Consider the following 22680-nt stretch of genomic DNA (forward strand, 5'->3'; position numbering starts at 1 on the left):
AATGGAAGATAGGTAAAGTTGAGCCAAACAAATGAGCATGCATGTGCCTTAGATGCTAAGGGGAAAAATCGGCTAACATGTTGTGCTTTAAAATGATGAAATGGAGATTATACTTAAGTAAAATCATAGATATGTGATGATTGATTGGTGATATACATGTTTAAATAACAAGCATGCAAGTTAGGTGTGAAAGAGTGAATTTGGTAATAAATCTGCTTGGGACAGCAGCAGTAACGTGACTTTGGAAAATCACCATAAATTGTGAGAGATGAATTAGAAGCTGAATAAATTATGTAATTAAATCTTGTTGAGTCTAGTTTCAAATGAAATAAACGAGAACATATTTTGAATTCTGTACAATGAGAAATTTGATTCGTAATGAAGAGTGGTCAGATTAGTCAAACAGTGAAACATGAGAAACTTTAAGAAAAATCTTGTATTGATTGTCTAAACCAAAAATTCTGAAAATTTTATGGGTAGAAGATATATGAGTCTATTTTCAGGTAAAATTAACGGCACTTGATTTGGAGTTTCGTAGCTCCAGTTATAAATGATTTAGTGACTGTTGTTCAGGAAGACAGCTTGCAGTGAGATTATGATTATGTGGTAAACATTGAAAAAAATTTGTTAATGAGTTGTTTATTGATTTCTTATAAGCTTACTATGATCTGTAGGTGTGGTTGGCCGAATATTGTAAGAGATTAATACGTAGTTTGTATTTGAATAGTTAGATTAACGTGTTAGTAATCCAATTGTAGGCAGTTCGTGTGTGGATCTCGTCAGCATACCGTCGCAAACAGGTGTGTAACTAACACCCTCTTTCTTAGTCTGGATCGGCAAAAGTTGAAAAGCCGAAATGCCGAAAACTGATATTTTGTAGATTTGTGAGTGTGCGAATGCTCGTGAGGTGAATCGATTAATGTTTTTGGTAAGCTGCAAAAATTGGACTGTAAAGTGCATGATTTCTGTGCCCTCGATATTTTTGGGTTTAATGGGCCAAAATTGGAAAGATGGGCCAACGGACCCAATTCGATAAGAACCCTCGGTACGTGATTCTGTTAGTACGTGAAAAGTAGGAATATGCATGAAAAACCCTAAAATAGATAAATTACTGAAATACCTTTAAAAATAGAAAATTTACAGTTTTACCCCTAGTAAATAAATTACCGAAATACCCCTAGGGTTAAATTGACCTAAATGTATGTTTGACTATTGTTATTTACTGCATGCCATGTTATTATCTGATGCATGGGATTGGGATATTGACGGGGAAGTACTGAAAGTGGCTTGTCCACGTACTGGAAGCTTTGCCTCAATTCTATGTTAAGCGAGCGACAAAGGTCAAGAATCGTGAGTGTTGGGCTAGGTGGGTTGAGCTATTCCCCACATGGAGTGTAGGGCTGGTACGGGTGGAGTGTAGTGGTTGGTGGGTTGAGTAGTCTCCTCAAATGGGCTTGCATATGTTATTGATGTTGCATGTATTTTGAAATGGGCATATGGGTCATACTGTTATCTGAATAAGAGGCTAAGGCCCAGTTTATTGTAATCTGAAAAGGGCTCTAGTCCAGTATCACTGTTACCTGAATGGGCTTAGGCCCAATAGGCTTGAGTTGACTTGGGCTTTGAATAGGTTTTCCTTACACACTGAGTTTCCCCAAACTCGCCCCTTTTATTTTCATCAACGCAGGAAATCCCCAACCATAGTGGGCTTGGAGCTGTGAGGGAATTTGGAGTGGCCACCCGTTCTGAAAGTTTGATTTTCTTCTGGTGAACTAGACATCCTTTTATTTACGTTTGAAGTTTTGGGTTTTTAAATGTAATAAGGCCGCTTAATTATTTTTGATGGTTTTAATATGTATTACTAAAATATGTATTACATATTTTAACTGTTGAAATTGGATAGCTTTAGGGCGCGTTTTCAAAAACAACAATTGATTTCAAAATAACACGACAACAAGCAAAGCTTCCGCAATGAAAGTATTTTCCAAAATTAATCACTTTTCCTAAAAATGACTTAATCAAATCAGTTTCCTAGAAATATCCATGACGTTAAGGTGTGGCAATGGCGGTATGCATGTCTAGGATTGGATCCGAAGGGAGCTTGGTACTTAAGCAGTCCGATGGACTCACCACCTCTTTTCCGGTTTCCTACCTGGTGCACAGCTTCCATTCACTTTAAACTATAATGAAATTATCTTTTAAAACACTAAGTAAGTTTTTTTAGACCAACAATATAAAATGTTTTGAATGCTTCGATGTGGCATGTCGGATCCGATCATAACGTCTGGGCCGAGTTTGGGGTGTTACATTTAGTGGTATCAGAGCCTAGGTTGCAACAACTCGGCTGTGGAATGGGTTTAAAAAAAAAATTTCAAAAACAAAAAAAAATTATAAAGATTGCGAAAAACGCGATTTTCAAAATTTAGATCTTTAAAAGGTAACATTCCAAATCTCCGGCCCAAGCCTGTAAGTATTACTCTGAACTCTTCTGAATATTTTTCTGACTTATTTATCTGTACTGAAACCCTATTAGGATACTCTAGATAGGATGATACTAAAACCATAGGAAAATCTGATAAGAGACTGAAACTGTAGCTAGACTTTGATTCTGCGAAAACAAACTCTGAACTACTATCTGATTCATAAAACATCTGTAATAAACACTAGAATATTAATTGATGCATAAAAATTTGTAATCAAAATAATACGATATGAGTACAATAGGCCGTGGATAGAGTCGAGGAAGTGCTCGAGCGAGATATTCGTCTTCGAGACATATGCCGACGGTGGATGCACCAGTACCACTGACAACAGAGGTAGAGTCTCATGACCGCGGTGCCGAGGATGATGCCTTGTCACAGGCAATGCTTCGTGTTCTGAAAAGGGTTACCGGGGCAAGTACGGGCAATGGAGTTCGGGGATCTATTTCTAAATGACTTCGGGCTAACGGAGCGGAGATCTTTAGGGGCGTGTCTGATATAGCCCCGAATGTGGCGAAATATTGGTTGGAGGCCACAGAACGGATTATGGACAACTTGGACTACTCTGAGGAGATTGTGAGTGAGGTATCTGTACTAAGTCCTTTGGGTCACTCGGTTAGGGTAGACAAACTGTATAGGGATGTACCCTTAGAAACTCAAGGTAAGATTTTCCCTGGAGATCTGATGGAGTTACCGTTTGGAGAGTTTGATCTCATTTTGGGAATGGACTGGCTTGTTAAGCATAAGGCGACCCTGGATTGTGCTGCTAAACGAATGGTGTTAAGGACCACAAAGGATGAGGAGGTTATAGTGATAGGTGAGCGAAGGGGATTATTTGTCCAATGTGGTGTCGGCTTTAAGAGCCGAGAAGTGGATTCGGAAAGATTGTGAGGTCTATTTGGCATTTGTAAGTCAATCGAAAGAGGAGGGACTGACAGTGGATAAGGTTAGGACCGTAAAGGAGTTCCAAGATATTTTTCTGGAGGAGCTTCCAAGTTGAGTTTGGAATAGATTTGTTGCATGGAACGGCGCTTGTGTCTATCGCACCGTATAGGATGGCACCGAAAGAGTTAGTGAAGTTAAAGGCTTAAATTCAAGAGTTGTTGAATAGGGGATTCATTAGGCCAAGCGTGTCTCCATGGGGAGCACCGGTACTATTCATGAAGAAAAAGGATGGTACGATGCGGATGTGCATTGATTATCTCCAGTTGAACAAACTAACGATTAAGAATAAGTATCCACTGCCAATGATTGACGATCTGTTCGACCAGCTTAGAGGAGCTTCTGTATTTTCCAAGATCGACCTTCGATCTGGATATCATTAGTTAAGAGTCAAGGAGGCAGATATCCATAAGACGGCATTTAGGACTCGGTATGGTCATTACGAGTTTCTAGTTATGCCATTTGGACTGACGAACGCTCCTGCAGCATTTATAGATTTGATGAATCGTGTGTTCCAACCATTTTTTTGATCAGTTCGTAGTCGTCTTTATTAACGATATCCTGGTATATTCTGAAACTGAAGCGAAACATGATGAGCATCTCCGTATAGTGCTGTAAGTGTTAAGGGAGAAGGAACTCTTTACGAAGTTCAGCAAGTCTGAACTTTGATTGAGGGAGGTAACCTTCTTAAGAGATGCGGTCTCTGCCGAAGGGATTAAGGTGGACCCTCGAAAGATTGAAGCAATTTTGGAGTAGAAGCCACCTAGGATGGTGTTGAAAATTCGAAGTCTCCTAGGGTTAGCAGAATACTACAGAAGGTTTGTGGAAGGTTTTTCTATGATGGCAGCACCTCTGACAAAACTCATAAGGAAAGTAGTACCATTTGTATGGACTGAGAAGCAGCAAGAAGCTTTTGAGAAGTTGAAGAAAGTTCTGACTGAAGCACCTGTGTTGATTTAGCCGGAGTCTAGGAAGGATTTTAGTGTGTATAGTGACGCATCACACGTGGGTTTGGCCTGCGTGTTAATGGAAGAGGGTAAGGTGGTTGCATATGCATCACGATAGCTTAAGCCTCATGAGGGGAACTATCCAACTCATGATTTGGAGTTGGCAGCAGTGATATTCGCACTTAAGATTTGGAGACATTACTTGTACAGAGAAAGGTGTATTATATACACTAATCATAAGAGTCTTAAGTATTTATTGACTCAGAAGGAGCTGAACCTTAGGCAAAGGAGATGGATTGAGTTGCTTAAGGATTATGACTGTTTAATCGAGTATCATCCAGGCAAGGCTAATGTGGTAGCCGATGCTTTAAGTCGTAGAACCGTATCTGATCTGAGAGCAATGTTTGCTCGTTTGAGTCTGCATGATGATGGCAGTTTGTTGTTTGAATTGCAAGTAAGGCCAACCTGGGTGGACCAAATTAAGGAAAAACAGTTGGAAGATGAGTCTTTGGTTGCTCGTTTTTAACAAGTTAAGGAAGGGGAAACTTCTAAGTTCGGTTTAAATGGTGATGGAGTTCTGTGTTTCTGAGGAAGAATTTGTGTTCCGAGGGACTCTAATTTAAGGCAGACAATATTGAAGGAAGCTCATGGGGGACTATGTGCCATGCATCCTGGAGGGAATAAGTTGTATCACGACTTGCGAGAATTGTCTTGGTGGCCTAAACTTAGCGAAGTAAATGTGAGTTTGTAGGAAAATGTCTGACATGCCAACAAGTGAAAGCTGAGCATCAATTACCTTCTGAACTGTTACAGTCGGTGAAGATACCACTTTGGAAGTGGGAGAGGGTAACCATGGGCTTTGTGAGTTGGCTGCCCTTGACACCATCAAAGAAGGACTCGGTGTGGGTGATTGTGGATAGGTTGACCAAATCGGCCTATTACATACCTGTTCGTACTGACTTTTCACTTCAAAAGTTAGCCAAGCTGTATGTGGCGGAGATTGTACGACTTCATGGAGTCCCAGTTTCAATTATTTCTGATCAGGATCCCTGATTTACATATCGGTTTTGGCAAAGGTTGCATGAGGCGTTGGGGACGTGATTGAATTTTAGTACGGCTTTCCATCCCCAGACTAATGGTCAATCGGAAAGGATTATTCAGATTCTGGAGGACATGTTGAGGAGATGCGTGATTGACTTTCAAGGTAGTTGGGAGGATTACTTGCCGTTGGCAGAATTTGCATACAATAACAGTTACCAGGCGAGTATTCGAATGGCACCATATGAATCACTGTATGGACGAAGGTGTCGTACACCTAGTTGTTGGACTGAACTAGGAGAGCAACAAGTTCTTAGACCAGAGTTGGTAGCTGATACTGAGGATAAGGTCAGAATAATTAGGGACCGATTAAAAGAAGCATCTGATAGGCAAAAGTCGTATACAGATTTGAAGAGTAAGGAGATTGAATACTCAGTAGGTGATATGGTCTTCTTAAAGGTTTCTCCTTGGAAGAAGATATTAAGGTTCAGTAAGAAGGACAAGTTGAGTCCGCGGTTCATTGGGCCTTATCGGGTTTTGAAGCGAGTAGGCCCAGTGGCTTATCAGTTGGAATTGCCTCCAAAGTTAGACAGGATTCACGATGTTTTTCACGTCTCCATGTTAAGGCGTTATCATTCGACCCGCTCATGTCCCGCGATTCACGAAATTGAAGTTCAGACTGATTTGACCTTTGAGGAGGAGCCTGTGCAAATATTGGCTCGAGATGTTAAGGTTCTCAGAAGGAAATCTATCCCGTTAGTGAAAGTGCTTTGGCGCAATCATGGAAGGGAAGAAGTTACTTAGGAATCAGAAGAGACTATGCGTCAACAATACCCTCAACTAGTTGGATCAGGTAAATTTCGAGGACAAAATTTCTTTAAGGAGGGTAGAGTTGTAACGCCACAAGTTTTGGGAATTCTGTGAATGTTAGCACAAGTTTAATTATGTTAGTGGGCCTCTAGAAGGCCCAAGCTTAAGATAGAACCCGGCAATTTTAGTTAATTTTTGTTCCATAAGAAAAAGGGGGTGAAATTATGAAATAGAACCTATGTGAAAATGTTTGAAAATGTTATAGGCTAAATTGAAGTGGCCAAATAAATAGGAGTGCAAAATAGGAGGATTTGCATGACAAACCTCCCATTTTACATGAAGTGGCCAGCCATCATGTTGTTGTAGACAAAATGTGCACTTGATATCCATAATTTATGGTACAAATTGATACAAATTAATAATGGGTTAGGTAAATGTTCCATGATAATGGGTTAGGTAAATATTTCATAATAATGGGTTAGGTAAATGTTCCATGATGGGAATTTCATGTCTTTTGTATTAAAGAATTAAATGGATGAAATATGAAAATTTATTAAAAGAAAAAGAAGTGAAAAGAACAAAGTTTTGTCCATCTTTGTTCATCATACTGAAAGTTAGAGAAGAGAAAGGAGAGGAGAAAACTCTTGAGTATTCGATCACTAGGAGGAGGAAAATTGAAGGTAAGTTCTTGGTACCTTGCTTCTATTTTGAGGTTCATAAGTTCTTCTTGATTCTACCTTAACTCTTGAAGCATATTTTGATTTTAAGTTGTGTTGTGAGCATTTAGTCATGAATTAAAATGAAGGAAATGATTGTTGTTTCATGTTCTTTTGATGAAAAATGGAAGATAGGTGAAGTTGAGCCAAACAAATGAGCATGCATGTGCCTTAGATGCTAAGGGGAAAAATTGGCTAACATGTTGTGCTTTAAAATGATGAAATGGAGATTATACTTAAGTAAAATCATAGATATGTGATGATTGATTGGTGATATACATGTTTAAATAACAAGCATGCAAGTTAGGTGTGAAAGAGTGAATTTGGTAATAAATCTGCTTGGGACAGCAGCAGTAACGTGACTTTGAAAAATCACCATAAATTGTGAGAGATGAATTAGAAGCTGAATAAATTATGTAATTAAAGCTTGTTGAGTCTAGTTTCAAATGAAATAAACGAGAACATATTTTGAATTCTGTACAATGAGAAATTTGATTCGTAATGAAGAGTGGTCAGATTAGTCAAAAAGTGAACATGGGAAACTTTAAGAAAAATCTGGTATTGATTGGCTAAACCAAAAATTCTGAAAGTTTTATGGATAGAAGATATATGAGTCTATTTTCAGGTAAAATTAACGGCACTTGATTTGGAGTTTCGTAGCTCCAGTTATAAATGATTTAGTGTCTGTTGTTTAGGAAGACAGCTTGCAGTGAGATTATGATTATATGGTAAACATTGACAAAAATTTGTTAATGAGTTGCTTATTGATTTCTTATAAGCTTACTATGATCTGTAGGTGTGGTTGGTCGAATATTGTAAAGGATAAATACGTAGTTTGTATTTGAATAGTTATATTAACGTGTTAGTAATCTAATTGTAGGCAGTTCGTGTGTGGATCTCGTCAGCATATCGTCGCAAACAGGTGTGTAACTAACACCTCTTTCTTAGTTTGGATCGGCAAAAGTCGAAAAGCGAAATGCGAAAATCGATATTTTGTAGATTTGCGAAAAGTGTGCGAATGCTCGTGAGGTGAATCGATTAATGTTTTGGTAAGCTGCAAAATTTGGACTGCAAAGTGCATGATTTACGTGCCCTCGATATTTTTGGGCTTAATGGGCCAAAATTGGAATGATGGGCCAATGACCCAATTCAGTAAGAACCCCGATGACGTGATTACATTAGTACGTGAAAAGTAGGAATATGCATGAAAACCCTAAAATAGATAAATTACTGAAATACCTTTAAAAGTGGAAAATTTACGTTTACCCTAATAGATAAATTAAAATACCCCGTGGTTAAATTGACCTAAATGCATGTTTGATTGTTGTTATTTATTGCATGCCATGTTGTTATTATCGATGCATGGGATTAGGATATTGACGGAGGAAGTACTGAAAGTGGCTTGTCCACGTCTTGGAGGCTTTGCCTCAATTCTTTGATAAGCGAGCGGCAAAGGCCAAGAATGTGGAGTGTTAAATTTGAGTGGGTTGAGCTATTCCCACATGGAATATAGAAATTTGATGCGGGTGGAGTGTAGTGGTTGGTGGGTTGAGTAGTCTCCCAAATGGGCTTGCATATGTTATTGATGTTGCATGTATTTTGAAATGGGCCTATGGGCCATATCATTATCTGAATAAAGGCTAAGGCCCAATTTATTATAATCTGAAAAGGGCTCGGTCCAAGACTAATTGTTGTAATACCTACGAAAATCTTTACAGTAATATATTATCCTTGATATAATAAAATAAGGAAATAAAGTGATAAAAGGGAAGTTTTGAGTTATGGCAACATTGGGAAGTAAATTATGATATCTTGATTCGGAAAGGACTAAATTGTAAAAGTTAGAAAAGTTTTGTTGCCTAAGAGTAAATACTCAAGACTTAAAGGGTTAAAGTGTAAATATGAAAAATTTGAAGGACCAATAGTGTAAATATTTTAAGGGTAGAATGATCTAGAAACTAAGGAAAATGGATGAATTAGGACCAAATTGAATAAGTGAAGAACTATGAGGGACTAAATTGCAATTTTACCAAATTAAATGATGACTCAAGGATGGAATTCTAAAAGATCATGAAGGGCAAAATGGTCAATTAGTAAGAGAGAGAATTCTAGAATGTAATGATTATGTTAATGATATTTTAAATTAATTAATTAGATAAATATTATTTTATTAATATTTTATGAGATATTTAATATTATTTTATTATTATTTATTTAGTATATAAGGAAAGAAAGATGAAGAATTATCATCATCTTTCCTTTCCATGCAAACTAACGTGAGAGAAAGAGAGGAAGAAAGAAAGTTTTACTTTCTTTACAATTTGGTCCTTTTACCAAAAATTCACCATTTTCACCCAAAAATCAAATGAATTTCCATAGCTACCAAGAGAGAAAAATGTTAAGGAGAACATGGGGAGTTAGAATATCAAGTTGGATTCAAGAAATAGAAGCTGGAGGAGAGAGAAAATCAAGTTAAAGATTGGTATCAAGAGAATAAGGTAAGTACATCAAGATTTCAATATGTTTTTAAGTTTGTTATTGTTGATAAATCATGGAAATAATGTTATAGTAGAGTTTTATTACATAAGGTCCTATGTTCTTGATATGTTAGTGAAGAGAAAATAAGAGAAAGTGATGAGAAATGGTGTAGAAAAAGAAAATAAGGGTGTTATAACATGGTAATTAATATCTTGCACTAAAACAGTTATGGACAGCAGCAGTAGTCTAACTTTGAAAAATCACCATAAATTTTATAAATTGAATTAGAAGATGAAAAAAATATGGAATTAAATCTTAATGAGTCTAGTTTCTCATAGAAGAAATAGTGTAAGCAATGAATTTGTAAATTTTGATATATAATGAATTTTGTGAGACAAGGTTAGAATGAATTCGGGTTCCCCTGTTCAGACTTTGAAAAATAATAAAAAAATGAAGAAAAATAATTAGAGGCTTAAATTTATATTTATAGAATCCTGAATGAGTCTAGTTTTATTAGAAACAAACTAGAACATCATTTGAATTCTGTAAAAGGAGATAACTAATTTTTAGTGAAGAAGGGTTAGAACTGTCAGATAGCAGAACAGGGGTGACTTTAATGAATAAACTGTACTAATTGGCTAAACCAAAAATTCTGAAAATTTTATGATAAGATTACATGTGAGTCTAGTTTCAAGAAAAATTGATGGATCTTAATTTCGAGTTCTGTAGCTTAATATATAAATAATTCAGTGACTATGACGCAAATGGACAGTTTTGAATGTACATATAAGTAAATAGTAAAATTATTGATAATGTTACTTGTTGTATGTTATATAAATTAAGGATGTGGAATGGAGAGAAGGAGGAGGAAAATATGTATGAATATTCATCTAGCATGGCTAATTTGCATGTTTTAGGCTCAGGGACTAAATTGAATAAAAGTAAAATTTTATGGGCAATTTTGTAAAAATGTCAGAAATGACTAAATTGCATGAAATAGATTATTTTATTATTTAAATTACAAAAATTTAACGAAATTATCAATTTAGTTCAAGATCGGGGGAAAACATGTTTTAGGGATTAAATTGAAAAGTGTTGAAATTATGGAAAATTTTGATATTTTATAGAATTCATGGACTGTTATCATTATATATGAGAATAATAGTTGGAAATAAGGATTAAATTGCAAGAATTTTACTTTCCTGTCTCTAAGGATGAAATCCTCATTAATTAAAAGTTTAGGGGCAAAATGGTAATTTTGCCTAGAGCATTAATTAAATGTATTAGAATATGAAATGAATGAAAATGATGATCAAATTTATTTATAAAGATCCGGACGACACAAATACGAGACTTGATCATGGAAAAAAATATATCGAATAATGAAATAATAAACACGAGCAATCAATGAGGTAAGTTCGTGTAACTTGAATTATATTCGAAATGCTTGAGATTGTATGTTATTGATGTGAATATGATTTGAATGTTCATTGTATGAAAATTTATAAAACATTGATATATTTGATAAAATGGGAAGAAATCCGGTTGAATGAAAGGAAAATTCGATGGATCTCGAAAAGGAATTGGCGGTAAAAGGATCTATCCGGACGGGTGATCCTATCTGATATAGCCCTCCGAAGAATATGTGTAAAATGGATTTAGCCGGACGGGTAATCCGAATTAGGGTCTCAATTTAGCTGGACTGGTAATTCGGATCCAAGCTCATTAGAGTAATTGTCATTGCGAGGATTTAGCACGGGTGGTAATCCCGACAATACTCTATGAGTTTATATTGAGGATTTAGCTTTGGTGGTAATCCCGCTGCAAGGATGAGGTTCATGGAGTGTGCTCTCGATATGAAATGTGTAAGACCATGGTTGAAAGATACCATGGCAACTTTGAGTGTAAGACCATGGTTGAAAGATACCATGGCAACCTAATATAAAATGTGTAAGACCATGGTTGAAAGATACCATGGCAACTGATATGAAATGTGTAAGACCATGGTTGAAAGATACCATGGCAACGTGATATGAAATGAACAAGACCATGGTTGAAAGATACCATGGCAACATGACGAAAATGAGTAAGACCATAGTTGAAAGACACTATGGCATCATGTCAAAGATAAATAAGACCGTGGATGGGAGACGCTCTAGCATCTGTTGAACAATTGATATTCGGTAATATGTATCGGTGACGAATGGTTATATGAAATAATTATGAAGATAGATAAGCGAAATAAGTACAAGTACATGAAATATAATTTATGTTAAGTTTGATATAAGCTATTACGGAATAAATATACATAAAATATATGGAAATGATGGAGCATGAAATATTGATATAATGAAATGAATGATATATGCTTATGAAGAAAGCGGTAAGAGCATGATATGTTTCATGACATGTACATATATGATTATCTTTGATATGTTGATACAAGGAAATTATGTAATTGAGACTATTATTAAACTCAAGTGCGATATGTCGAGAAAATAGATATATCGATGTTGAATTTATATGAGATATGTGCAAGTATACTAACAATGTTCTTTGTTTGATGCTTATACAACTGTCAAGCAGTTGATTGAATGGTAATATATTTATTTATATGATGCATTGAATCGGTAAGTATTTAAATTTTTTTAGTGATCGTAAATGGTAGTAATGCTCAAACCACATTACGGCGGCGGATACGGGTTAGGGTGTTACAATATTACTGAATGGGCTTAGGCCCAATAGGCTTGAGTGACTTGGGCTTTGAATGGGTTTTCCTTACACATTGAGTTTCCCAAACTCACCCTTTTATTTTCATCAACGCAGAAATCCCCAACCATAGTGGGCTTGGAGTCGTGAGGAAATTGAGTGGCCACCGTTCGAAAGTTTGATTTTCTTCCGTGAACTGGACATCCTTTTATTTACGTTTGAAGTTTTGGGTTTTAAATGAAATAAGGCCGCTTAATTATTTTTGATGGTTTTAATATGTATTACTAAGATAGGTATTACTTATTTTAACTGTTGAAATTGGATAGCTTTAGGCGCGTTTTCAAAAACAACAATTGATTTCAAAATAACACGACAACAAGCAAAGCTTCCGCAATGAAAGTATTTTCCAAAATTAATCACTTTTCCTAAAATGACTTAATCAAATCGGTTTCTAGAAATATCCATGACGTTAAGGTGTGGCAATGGCGGTATGCATGTCTAGGATTGGATCCGAAGGAGCTTGGTATAAGCGATCCGATGGACTCACCACCTCTTTTTGGTTTCCTACCGGTGCATGACTTCCATTCACTTTAACCTATAATGAAATTATCTTTTAAAACACTAAGTAAGTTTTTCTAGACCAACAATATAAAATGTTTTGAACGCTTCGATGTGGCATGTCGGATCCGGTCATAACGTCTGGGCCGAGTTTGGGGTGTTACAACATATTTACTTTAGCACTCACCTCCAGATTCGGATAAACATAACGAGATGCTTTCTAAAATTTTAATGTTACACATTAATCTTTAGTGTTAGTTTTCTAAAGTTTAGTATTTTAATTTTGTTTTCTAAAGTTTCATATTTTAATTTTGATAATTTTGTAAATATATATTTCAACCTTAAGTGTTTATATATATAATTTTATTTTTTAATTTTTATACATTTTCTATATTTAGATAAATTTTTATGATTAAAACTAAATTAATAAAATGTATAAATATTACAGTGCTATTGTTTTAAAGCAAAACTAAGATGATAAAATGAATAAATTCGAAGACTAAATTTATTAACATGTATTAAAATTGAAATTTAGAAAAAGTTAGTGACAAAATATTTGAAGAAATACAAGAGATATCAAAAGAAAATGTAAAAACCCTAAAAAAAACCTAAGCTAAAACAAGAAAAAAAAAAACAAACAAAGCTATCAGCCTCATCTTTTCTAAATTTCTACACATTTTCCTTCCATGAATCATAACTTTTTTTTAGAGAGTGGGGACTTATGTTAAGGTCACTAACCTACCTCAAAATTCATTAGGTTATATTTTGTAACGGTCTCACATCTTAGAAAGTATTGCAACATTAAAAAAATATTATTATGATTTTCTGTTAATAAATCATGTTTTTTATATTAATTAATGGTCGTAACTTAAATACAATATGATGATTATGAAACAATAGAAAACATTTAAACACCATGTGGTTTTGAAGCGAGGGACTAAACCCATGCTAATTTCGATTAAGATTTGTTGCAATACTTCTTGGGAAATGGCAAGAGATTATTAAAGTCTGGTGGATAAAATCAACGAACTGATAAGTGCAAGTGTCAAAAGCCTTGACTTTTAAGGCTTTGATTATATGCTTGTTAAAAAATAGCAATGACAAATCGGTGATCCTTATATTGAGAAACGAAGACCTCCATCCTCTATTTGTCTAAGATATATAAAAATTGGTGAGGTTAGATTGAACATTAGTTAGATTGATATCGATATTATTAATAGAATAAGATGACATGAGTTTGAGTGTATTAAAACATATTATTCTCCTATTTAAATGTTAGATAATAGCTATAAATAATTTTAGATATTATATAAAACGAAAAACTTATAATAAAATTAATATTAAAAAAAAAACTGGTGAGATTGAGTGGAGTGAGAAATGATATTGTTGAATGAGTAGTATTGTTGTTTTCGGTATGTTTGCTAGGACCGTAACGGGTTTGCCAACTGCATTGCTAAAGGTGCCCAAATTGGGATTTGCCCTTCCAATTAGTGTTGTAACTTGTAACCGCCCCATGCCCTTTTATGAAAAGATCCATCTTATTATAATATCCTTCAAAATAATAATAACAATGTTTAAATAGGATAAAAATATGTTTCAAAGTTTTTACAGATTTTTAAATTAAAATTTAATTCTTATATTTTTATTTTTAAAAATTTTATTTGATATATTATTTAGATTTTAAAATTTAAATTTAATTATTAATGACACCTTAAATTCTTTTTATCAAATTAGTTGGTGTGATATTTTAAAATTAAAAAAATTATTTGATAACCATGTAACAAAAAATTTGTAATAAGCATAAATTTTAAAATTGAAACTTTTATTTTAAAATTAAAAGGTAAAATGACTAAATTCTGTAAAATTGAAGTTGATGGACTAAATTTTAAATGTATAAAAATATAAAGATTTAGAGCACATTTTAACTTTTAAAATATTAATATTTGATGAGGTAAGTAAATAAAATAGACATTTTATTTTAGATAAATTTAAAAATAATTTTATTTAAATTTATATTTTGATCATTTATATTTAACTTGTTACGATTTAATCATTAACGTTTTCTATTTATAATATTTTGATTAGTGAGATGTTATTTGACATTAGAGGTGTTACAGAAGTATGATGTGGCATAAAATAACATCGTTAAATACTACGTGACTTCCATGTCACGTCCTCATAATCTAAACACTTCTTTTAAAATTTTTTAACCTTTTTCACTTTTTTATATTACTTTTTTTATTTATTTTTTCTTATTCAATGCTTTCTCCACAAAGCTCCCAAAGATCAACCATCTCTACCGACCACCATCATACCACCCCAAGCCATCTCACCACGGTTCACCTCTCTCACCATCACCTTTTCCTTAGCTCTCTCTCGAACCCTCGACAACCATCATCAACCTAAGCTACTCTCATCTGTTAGAACCATTCCACCACTTACAATCAGCCCTCAAAAAAACTCCACTTAGACCCTAAAATCTAAGCTTTCTCACCACCACCTTCACCATTTTAGCTCACCTATCACCAAGCCCCACTTCAACTATTCTCACCACCACTGTAAATCATTTTATAGAACCAATCCCCATTACCAACCCCAAAACCAATTACTTGTATAACCTGTAAAATTAATAAATGCAATCAAATTGAAAAAGAAATATAAAGGATAAACCCCTTTATTCAAAAAATGACCCGCAAATCAATGAAAGGATAAAAAAAGAAGCAAAATAAAGTTAAAAAAAAGAAAGAAAGAAAGAAATAGGAGACTTATCTTAAATCTACCTTGCATGGTGCTCCGAGCATTTATCTTCCAATCCGGATGGTGGAAGGGACGAGCCGAACAAAAGGAGCAACTTACCATAAAAACAAGCCAATCTAACGGTTGACGACGACATAGTGGCTGGAAGTTAAGCCGCTATGTTTATTTTATATCTAGGAAAATCCATGATGATTTTGATGAAATGGAAGACATATTCAAAAAGAGCATGAGAAAACGAGTTTAGAGGGTGAAGTTTGGGCTCCACTGACCACCGTGATGACGGCCGACTCGGTGACCCGACGTTGGAGTTAATAGATTCTGGGTTTGGGGTTTGCATTTAAGTTACAGAGAAATAAGGAAAGAAAAGAAAAATGAAAAAGGGGTAAAAGGGGAAGAGAAAAAAATTAATAAAGTGGTAGAGCCCGTTATATTAATATTAATATATATTATTTTAAGGGTTAAATGGAGATAACGTGAAAATCATATTAGCACTTAACAGTATAATTTGTGTTATGTCTAATCTTTGTAATAATTTTAATGTCGATTAATATTTTAATAATTAAAATGTTATAAATTAATTATGTTAATGATTAAATATTAATTAAATTAGATATTAATGATTAAAACGTAAATTTAATTAAATATAAATAATTATTTTATAGTTAACCCTTTTAATTTTTAAAATTGAGTATTTTAGGATATAGCTTTCGCTTCCCCGCAAAATCAAACAGACCCCGCCTGCCTGGATACCCTTTTTTCTATCTACTATAAATATTATTTTATCAATTTTTTTCTTCTAATTTCTTTATTAAAAAAAAGGGGGAAAAAAAAAAGAAGAGCATGCAATTGCCGGTGAATATTTGTAGACACCTCCACCGACTCGTGACAACTTCCTTTTCATCTCCTCAGATGAGATCGAATCAGGTTTTTGATTCTTTCGATCTTTTTTTCTCTTTTCTCTATTACTTAAAAAAGTTATTCCAGAATTATTAAATTTAGCATGACGAATCCATGAATTCATCTGCCCTCCTTTTTTCTATATCTCCAATTCCCTAAATGTTTTTTTTTTAACATTTCCGTTCAATTTCCTGATTTTATTTTTTCTTCAATGTTTTGAAATTTTCGTCTTAGGGTTTAACTTCTATTGTTCTTTGTAGTTGTTGAATGCTTTCAAATTCTGCTTGAATTCCTTCTATAATTAAATCGTTCAATATGATTATGCTTATTGTGGATTCCATTGGTGTTTTACATTTTATTGGTGGCTGTTTTTTTAATCAATCCCTGTCTGTTATATCTCATAGAAACCGATTAATTAGATCTGAAAAAGGACGTGATTATTTAAAAGCTGAATGAATAACATCAATAAATTTATTAACTGCTAATACTTCTTCTTCTTCTTCTTCTTCTAAATGCTGCCATGCTGGTATTTTTGATGCTGTTTATTTTTGGGCTTGATTTTCAGGTTCTTATGATTGCGAAATAACTGCAGTTGTTCAATTTTTATCATTGAACGTGCCAGTTTTGAAGCCTGAGCTACTTTTATTATCCGAAAATTGTTATTATTACCTGTGATTAGTGATGATCATTTAGCTCTAATGAAAATTTGGAAGTTCGTTTTTGGTGGAAAATTTGTGTTTTTTTCCGATGGCTGTGAGCTACTTGGCAATCTCAGCAGCGTCCACAGCTTTAAGCTTCATAGGTCTTCAAGTTTGGGCAGAATTTTCACTTGATAAACTTCAGAATGATGGGTTAATTAGCGAGAATTTCATTCATACGGAAAATGTCGACCGTGCACTTGAGCTTCTTTTAGGTTCTTATGCCTCCTTGGTTCTGCTGGCAAATTTTGTGCTCAATGTATTTATTCTACTCATCCTTTCTCTAAAGGTCAGTTTTCTCTTTTTCCACGAGCCTTAAGGTATTTGAAAATTTGACTTTACAATGAGATAAATTCCATGCTATGATTAAAAAGGCAGGTTAAATGAAGTTTGCGTATATATAAAATTATATATATTAATGACTATTGACTGTTGATGTAAATTTGTTCTGTTTTATTTTTACAGAACCTTGTCCCATTATTGTGGTTTCTTTTTTGCTGTGCAGACTGTATTTTTTGGTGACTTATACCCCTTAGAAACTCGGAAGTTAGTAGAACGTCTTATCAACTATGTTATCTACAAGGTAAATGTTTTAAATGATTTAAACAGTTTGTTTGCTTGTAGAAACCTTCCACTTCTTCCTGGAATATATCCAGGAAGTAACTACACCATCCCCAAGTTTTCTTTTGAGTACGGGTTTTGCATTTGTAGAGAACAAGGGGTACTACTGTATAGGTAGCACTGAATTAAGTACTTGAGCTAAATATATTGCTTAGCAAAAAATAAAAACAAAAACAGCTAAATATCTTGTGTCAGATGGCATACGTTGCCTCTTATGGTGAAAACAAGTCAGGTTTGAAATTGCTATGCATTTCTGATCATTTTATTCTTAAGTTATCTTGACATGTTTCCAAGGTTATTTTCTTGTTGAGGTTCATGTTCTTTTTTTTTTTTTCCCTTCTTCACTAGTGCTGATATTAGTTGATGATTTTTGAAACAGGGGACCTTTCTACCATTAGTAATTCCACCAACAGTATTCCAAGCAGGTCTCTGGTCAATTTGGTTGATTGTTATATGTTGTCTAAAGGTATATTATGTAATTTGTGATGGAAGTATTGTTTTTAGCCCACATTGGAAGAAATTGAATTGCATTTTGTGCATCCTAACATTTTGTTGAGCAAATGACGCAGATGTTTCAAGCTTTGGCCAGGGATAGATTTGAGCGTTTGAATGCGTCTCCTTCTGCTACACCATGGGCATACTTTCGAGTCTTTTCTGTGTTTCTGTTTGCCCTCACTTTCAATATATTTTGGTATTGCTCTATTTCTTACCCTTTTTTTTGAATTAGGAAAAATTTCCACAAAAACCCTTTCTTTTGAATTTGCAAGCAGTGTACTACAAAACAATTTTCTCTAAGCAGCTTACCTAGCTTCTACCAGTAAATATATGATTTATGGATTTTATTACTTTCTGGATATCCTTTCAAATGTAGTGACTGATGGAAGTAGTGTACCTCTTTTTTGAAATCCTGCTTTAGCAATTCCTCATTTCAAGCAGGCAATTCAACTTTTAACATCTTAATTATTTTAAGTTACTTTGTGGCTGTATTTCAGGATATGGCTGAGCCTTATGTTATACAAACAAGTGAATTCATCCATGTTTTTGCTGTTGTTTTTTGAACCTCTGAGTATTGCTTTTGAGACTGTGCAGGTATCCTTTTTGAATGCTTCTTTTTCTGATAAATGTTCAATCTGGATGTTCTGTAACACTATTATTCTGTGATAGTTATTGGATCATGGTTTGATGAGGTAGTCTGTTCTATCTACTATTGTCTGTAGGCTATACTGGTTCATGGGTTTCAGCTGCTTGAAATATTGCTCCATTCAGTGGGGAACAGTGCAGATTGCCAAAGAGCAAAACTCTTTGATTTATCGGCTGCTGGTATTTACTTTTTCATTTGATGCATGAATGTGATTATTTAGTTTCTAGATAGGTTGGCTGGGTGTTTTCAGTGGTTCTTTAATTGAGAAGGTCATGCCTTGTAAAGTCTTGTTTTAAGCTGCAAATCAAAGGGATTTTATCATCTCATCATCATTATCTTCATCCTCATCCTCATTTAAACTATTTTAGCCTGTCTGAGAGTAAGATCGTATGAATAAATTGAAAAGGCATCTTTCTTTCTTATGTGTCTGAGCCTGATCCAATATCCAAGTCTTTCAGATAGGAACGTTCGTATCTTTTGGTTCTTTATAATTGCTAAAATTTCTAAGCTTGAAGATTATTTCACTGTTTCACGAGTTTCTTTCCTCAGTAACTCATAAGTTCTTTGCATTCCTTTACTCTGCAACTTTTTCTTCTTTTAGAATGGTTGTTTCTTATTTGGTCATATGGCTGAAAAGACAAGCTTCTATCTTGTTATTTTTTTCTATTTGTTCTCTGCTCTATCTGCCTCCACTTCTTTTCTTTTAACAATTGCACATGACTGCAGGTTCATTTTGGGAATGGAAGGGCATTCTTATTCGCAATTTAGGTTTCTTCCTTGACATGGCAACACTGTTAATGGCACTTGGGCATTATGTTCTTATTTGGTGGCTCCATGGCATGGCATTCCATCTTGTGGATGCAGTTCTTTTCTTGAATATACGTGTAAATATTTCTGTTTCTTTAGGTTATTCTGCAGCTTGTTACATCTATAATTTGGCATCTCAATGAACATTACTTTTATTCACTAACTCAATAATTTTTTTATCAGGCTTTGCTAAGTGCAATTGTGAAGCGTGTAAAGGGATTTATTAAATTGAGAATGGCATTTGGGGCTCTTCATGGAGCACTACCTGATGCAACATCCGAAGAGATACGAGCATATGATGATGAATGTGCAATATGTCGGGTATGCTTTGGTTTTTATTGTGCCTTTTTCAGTTTTTACTTATTTTTGAAGGTCTAACTAACCTCACAAAGCTCAGGAACCTATGGCCAAGGCTAAAAAGCTTCACTGTAATCACCTTTTTCATCTTGCATGCTTGAGATCCTGGTATGGCTATATGATATTATGAAACTTGGTTTGTGTATTTGCTAGTGTGTGTGGCAGAACCTAATGCTGGATATTAATGTACCATGGCAGGTTGGACCAAGGCTTAAATGAAGTTTACTCATGTCCCACTTGTAGAAAGCCACTTTTCCTTGGAAGAAGTGAAAATGAGGCAAATTCTCGCACTGCAGAAGCTTTAAGTGATGAGCAGTTGGCCCGTCAGATAAATTCTGGATTAAATCGGCCAAATATGCCTGGTCATGCCCTACCTGCCGGAGTATTCCCAAATCAAATGCAGAATGCAGTAGAAGGCAGCCCTTGGAGGTTTGGTTCCTTCAAATTATACTTCCTAGCTTGGCTTGGAATAAAAGCTGATTATACCTTTTCATTTGAACAATCATTTAATTGAGAAGCTAGTAATATAATATGAAACATTTACACTTAATGTCTTGATTATAACCTTGACGTTTATTAGTTCACCCTTTGTTAGTGAGGATATGAAAGGTGGTGTCCTAGCTTGTGGGAAATAGCTGTGTGCTGTACCTTCTATTTGAACAATCACTTAATTAAGTCCATATTGAGATGGGAAACATTTACTATCCTTGATTATCAACGGAATTCCTGTTTTATGTTGGGTAACAAATAATGGTTCATGGTCAGCTAGGTTTGACGGAATGATATGGAGGGTTCCTGAAAGAGAAAGGTTCCTCCAGTTTGTGGAAAGGACTAAATGGGATCGTGTGCATTATTTCTTCTGTTGGTGTAGACAAGAGAAAAGAGTTTATAAGTTTCAGATGCCTTCATAATTTATTCTGATTTTATCGCAAACCAATAAGTCATTCAGCTATTTATAATTGCAAATTGTTGTACTAATTATTGTTGTTCAGTGTGCTCATATTATCATATATACATATCATTTGCTCTTTGCAGGAGTGCAGGACTGGATTCTGAATGGTTGCATTCTTGGCCAAACCAGAATGTTGATGGAGCCGGTCCTTCTACCGATACCAGATCAGTTGGACTTGGGAGAGTTCATATGATGATGAGGCACCTTGCATCTGTTGGAGAAACTTATGCCCAAACTGCTCTAGAAGATACTGCTTGGAGCCTTTGGCCCATGAACCCATCTCAGGCTGCTGCATCTGCTTCATCTGTTCCTCCAAATGTTGGAGGAAGGTTTCCCACAAATACTGGTAGTTTACATATTAGGAGTGCTTCGCGCACTGCAAATGAGGGTGTAGCAAATATACTTGCCATGGCTGAGACTGTACGGGAGGTTTTGCCACATGTCCCGGATGAGGTGATTTTTCAGGTATTGTTAGGATTTACTACAGTATATCAAGATTTTCAATACACAGCTTTAAATTGTTTTTCTTTTGCTGGTTTATTTCCCTTCCTTTTGAGAAAATGAAAAACAAATTTCTTTGATTTTCAATACACAACGAATGGAATTTGCAGGACTTGCAGAGAACAAATTCTGTTACAGTTACTGTGAATAATCTTCTCCAAATGTGAGGATGCATGGAATTTTGTTGGACACATTGGGGTCGAGTTCAGTAGGCAAAGGTGTTTAATTAAAACAGATGATTGTTTCCTCTTATAACGTTTTATGTCTTGCTACAAATTTATTGAAGAAGGATGGTTCTTTCTGTATATACATAAAAAGGCAAGTTTTGCCGAGAATCAGATGGTATTATGGCAAAAGAGAAGGGTGAAAAGATATATATAATAGGTAATGTTGTTTTGGTGTGAAAAATAAAGCTGCTAAGTGCTAAGTTAAATATTGGTGGTCACTGCTTGCCATTTCTAGCCAGAGCAGGAGAGACGGGTGATAGGAGTGTGTAGATCTATTCCCTGCTGGTAAATGGTACATCTGCCACCACTCAAACTGAAATCCTTATCCTTCCCCTTCCCCTTCCCCTTGTAGTATTATTATGTAACTATTCACATTTCTTCCCTTCATTCACTGAAATTTAATTGGATTTTATTTCAATCTCTTTTTTCGACTATAATAAATTTCTTAAAAGAAATGACTATATGGTCAGTCCGACTGTATAAATTATATATTTTCAATTTTAAGTAGCTGCTATTCTTTTGTCTTGCACTTCTAAATAAAATTTGACTAGTTTTCTCTAAACATATGAATTTAAAAATCAAGTATTACAATTGTAAGTATGATCAAATTAGTAATTAGATTAATTATTATATAAAGTATGACCAAATTAGTAATTGGGTTTTAAACCAGAATAAATTAACACAGTAGTGAAAAAACTGTATTGAGAATGTACCCACGGTATTTACACATGAGATCAAAATCTTTGTGCTAAAAGTTCTCATCACCGGCATTACAGTGATCTTGTCCCGCGTAGATAATGAGACATTTTACTCGTATTATTTAGAGAATGTTTGTCTTTTCGTATTTTATATAAAAATTAATTTAAAACACATGTTAAAATTGGAACATCATAAATTTTAGCAATTTTGAGCAAACTCTCGTTTGTTTTTAATTTTTAAAATTTTTATAAATATATTTGTTATAAAAATTTTCCACCCATAACATGATTTTTTTTGACAGAACCAACCCATAACATGGTTGGTATACTTGAATAGGGTTTTTCT

At 34.5% G+C, this 22680-nt stretch overlaps 1 protein-coding gene across 1 annotated transcript; it reads left to right on the forward strand.

Moving 5' to 3' along the window:
* Positions 1-16160: 16160 nt before the first annotated feature.
* LOC108479564 (E3 ubiquitin protein ligase RIN2-like) lies at positions 16161-22091 on the forward strand. The gene is made up of 13 exons (XM_017782244.2): positions 16161-16359; positions 16898-17319; positions 17536-17613; positions 18031-18117; positions 18221-18342; positions 18644-18740; positions 18869-18971; positions 19519-19676; positions 19783-19920; positions 19997-20064; positions 20155-20385; positions 20992-21373; positions 21520-22091. The coding sequence occupies exons 2-13, from the start codon at positions 17080-17082 to the stop codon at positions 21574-21576; spliced, it is 1761 nt and encodes a 586-aa protein (XP_017637733.1). The 5' UTR covers positions 16161-16359; positions 16898-17079; the 3' UTR covers positions 21577-22091.
* The last annotated feature ends 589 nt before the right edge of the window (positions 22092-22680 follow it).

Source organism: Gossypium arboreum, chromosome 12 (genome assembly GCF_025698485.1).
Source record: "Gossypium arboreum isolate Shixiya-1 chromosome 12, ASM2569848v2, whole genome shotgun sequence".
NCBI lineage: Eukaryota > Viridiplantae > Streptophyta > Magnoliopsida > Malvales > Malvaceae > Gossypium > Gossypium arboreum.

What these genes read in the sequence shown, in the direction of transcription:
- LOC108479564 (XM_017782244.2), top strand. Translation starts at nt 17,080, where the DNA reads ATGGCTGTGAGCTACTTGGCAATCTCAGCAGCGTCCACAGCTTTAAGC. An exon ending in CTCACTTTCAATATATTTTG is followed by an intron (nt 18,343 to 18,643) that starts GTATTGCTCTAT and finishes GCTGTATTTCAG; the next exon opens with GATATGGCTGAGCCTTATGT. An exon ending in TTGCTTTTGAGACTGTGCAG is followed by an intron (nt 18,741 to 18,868) that starts GTATCCTTTTTG and finishes TATTGTCTGTAG; the next exon opens with GCTATACTGGTTCATGGGTT.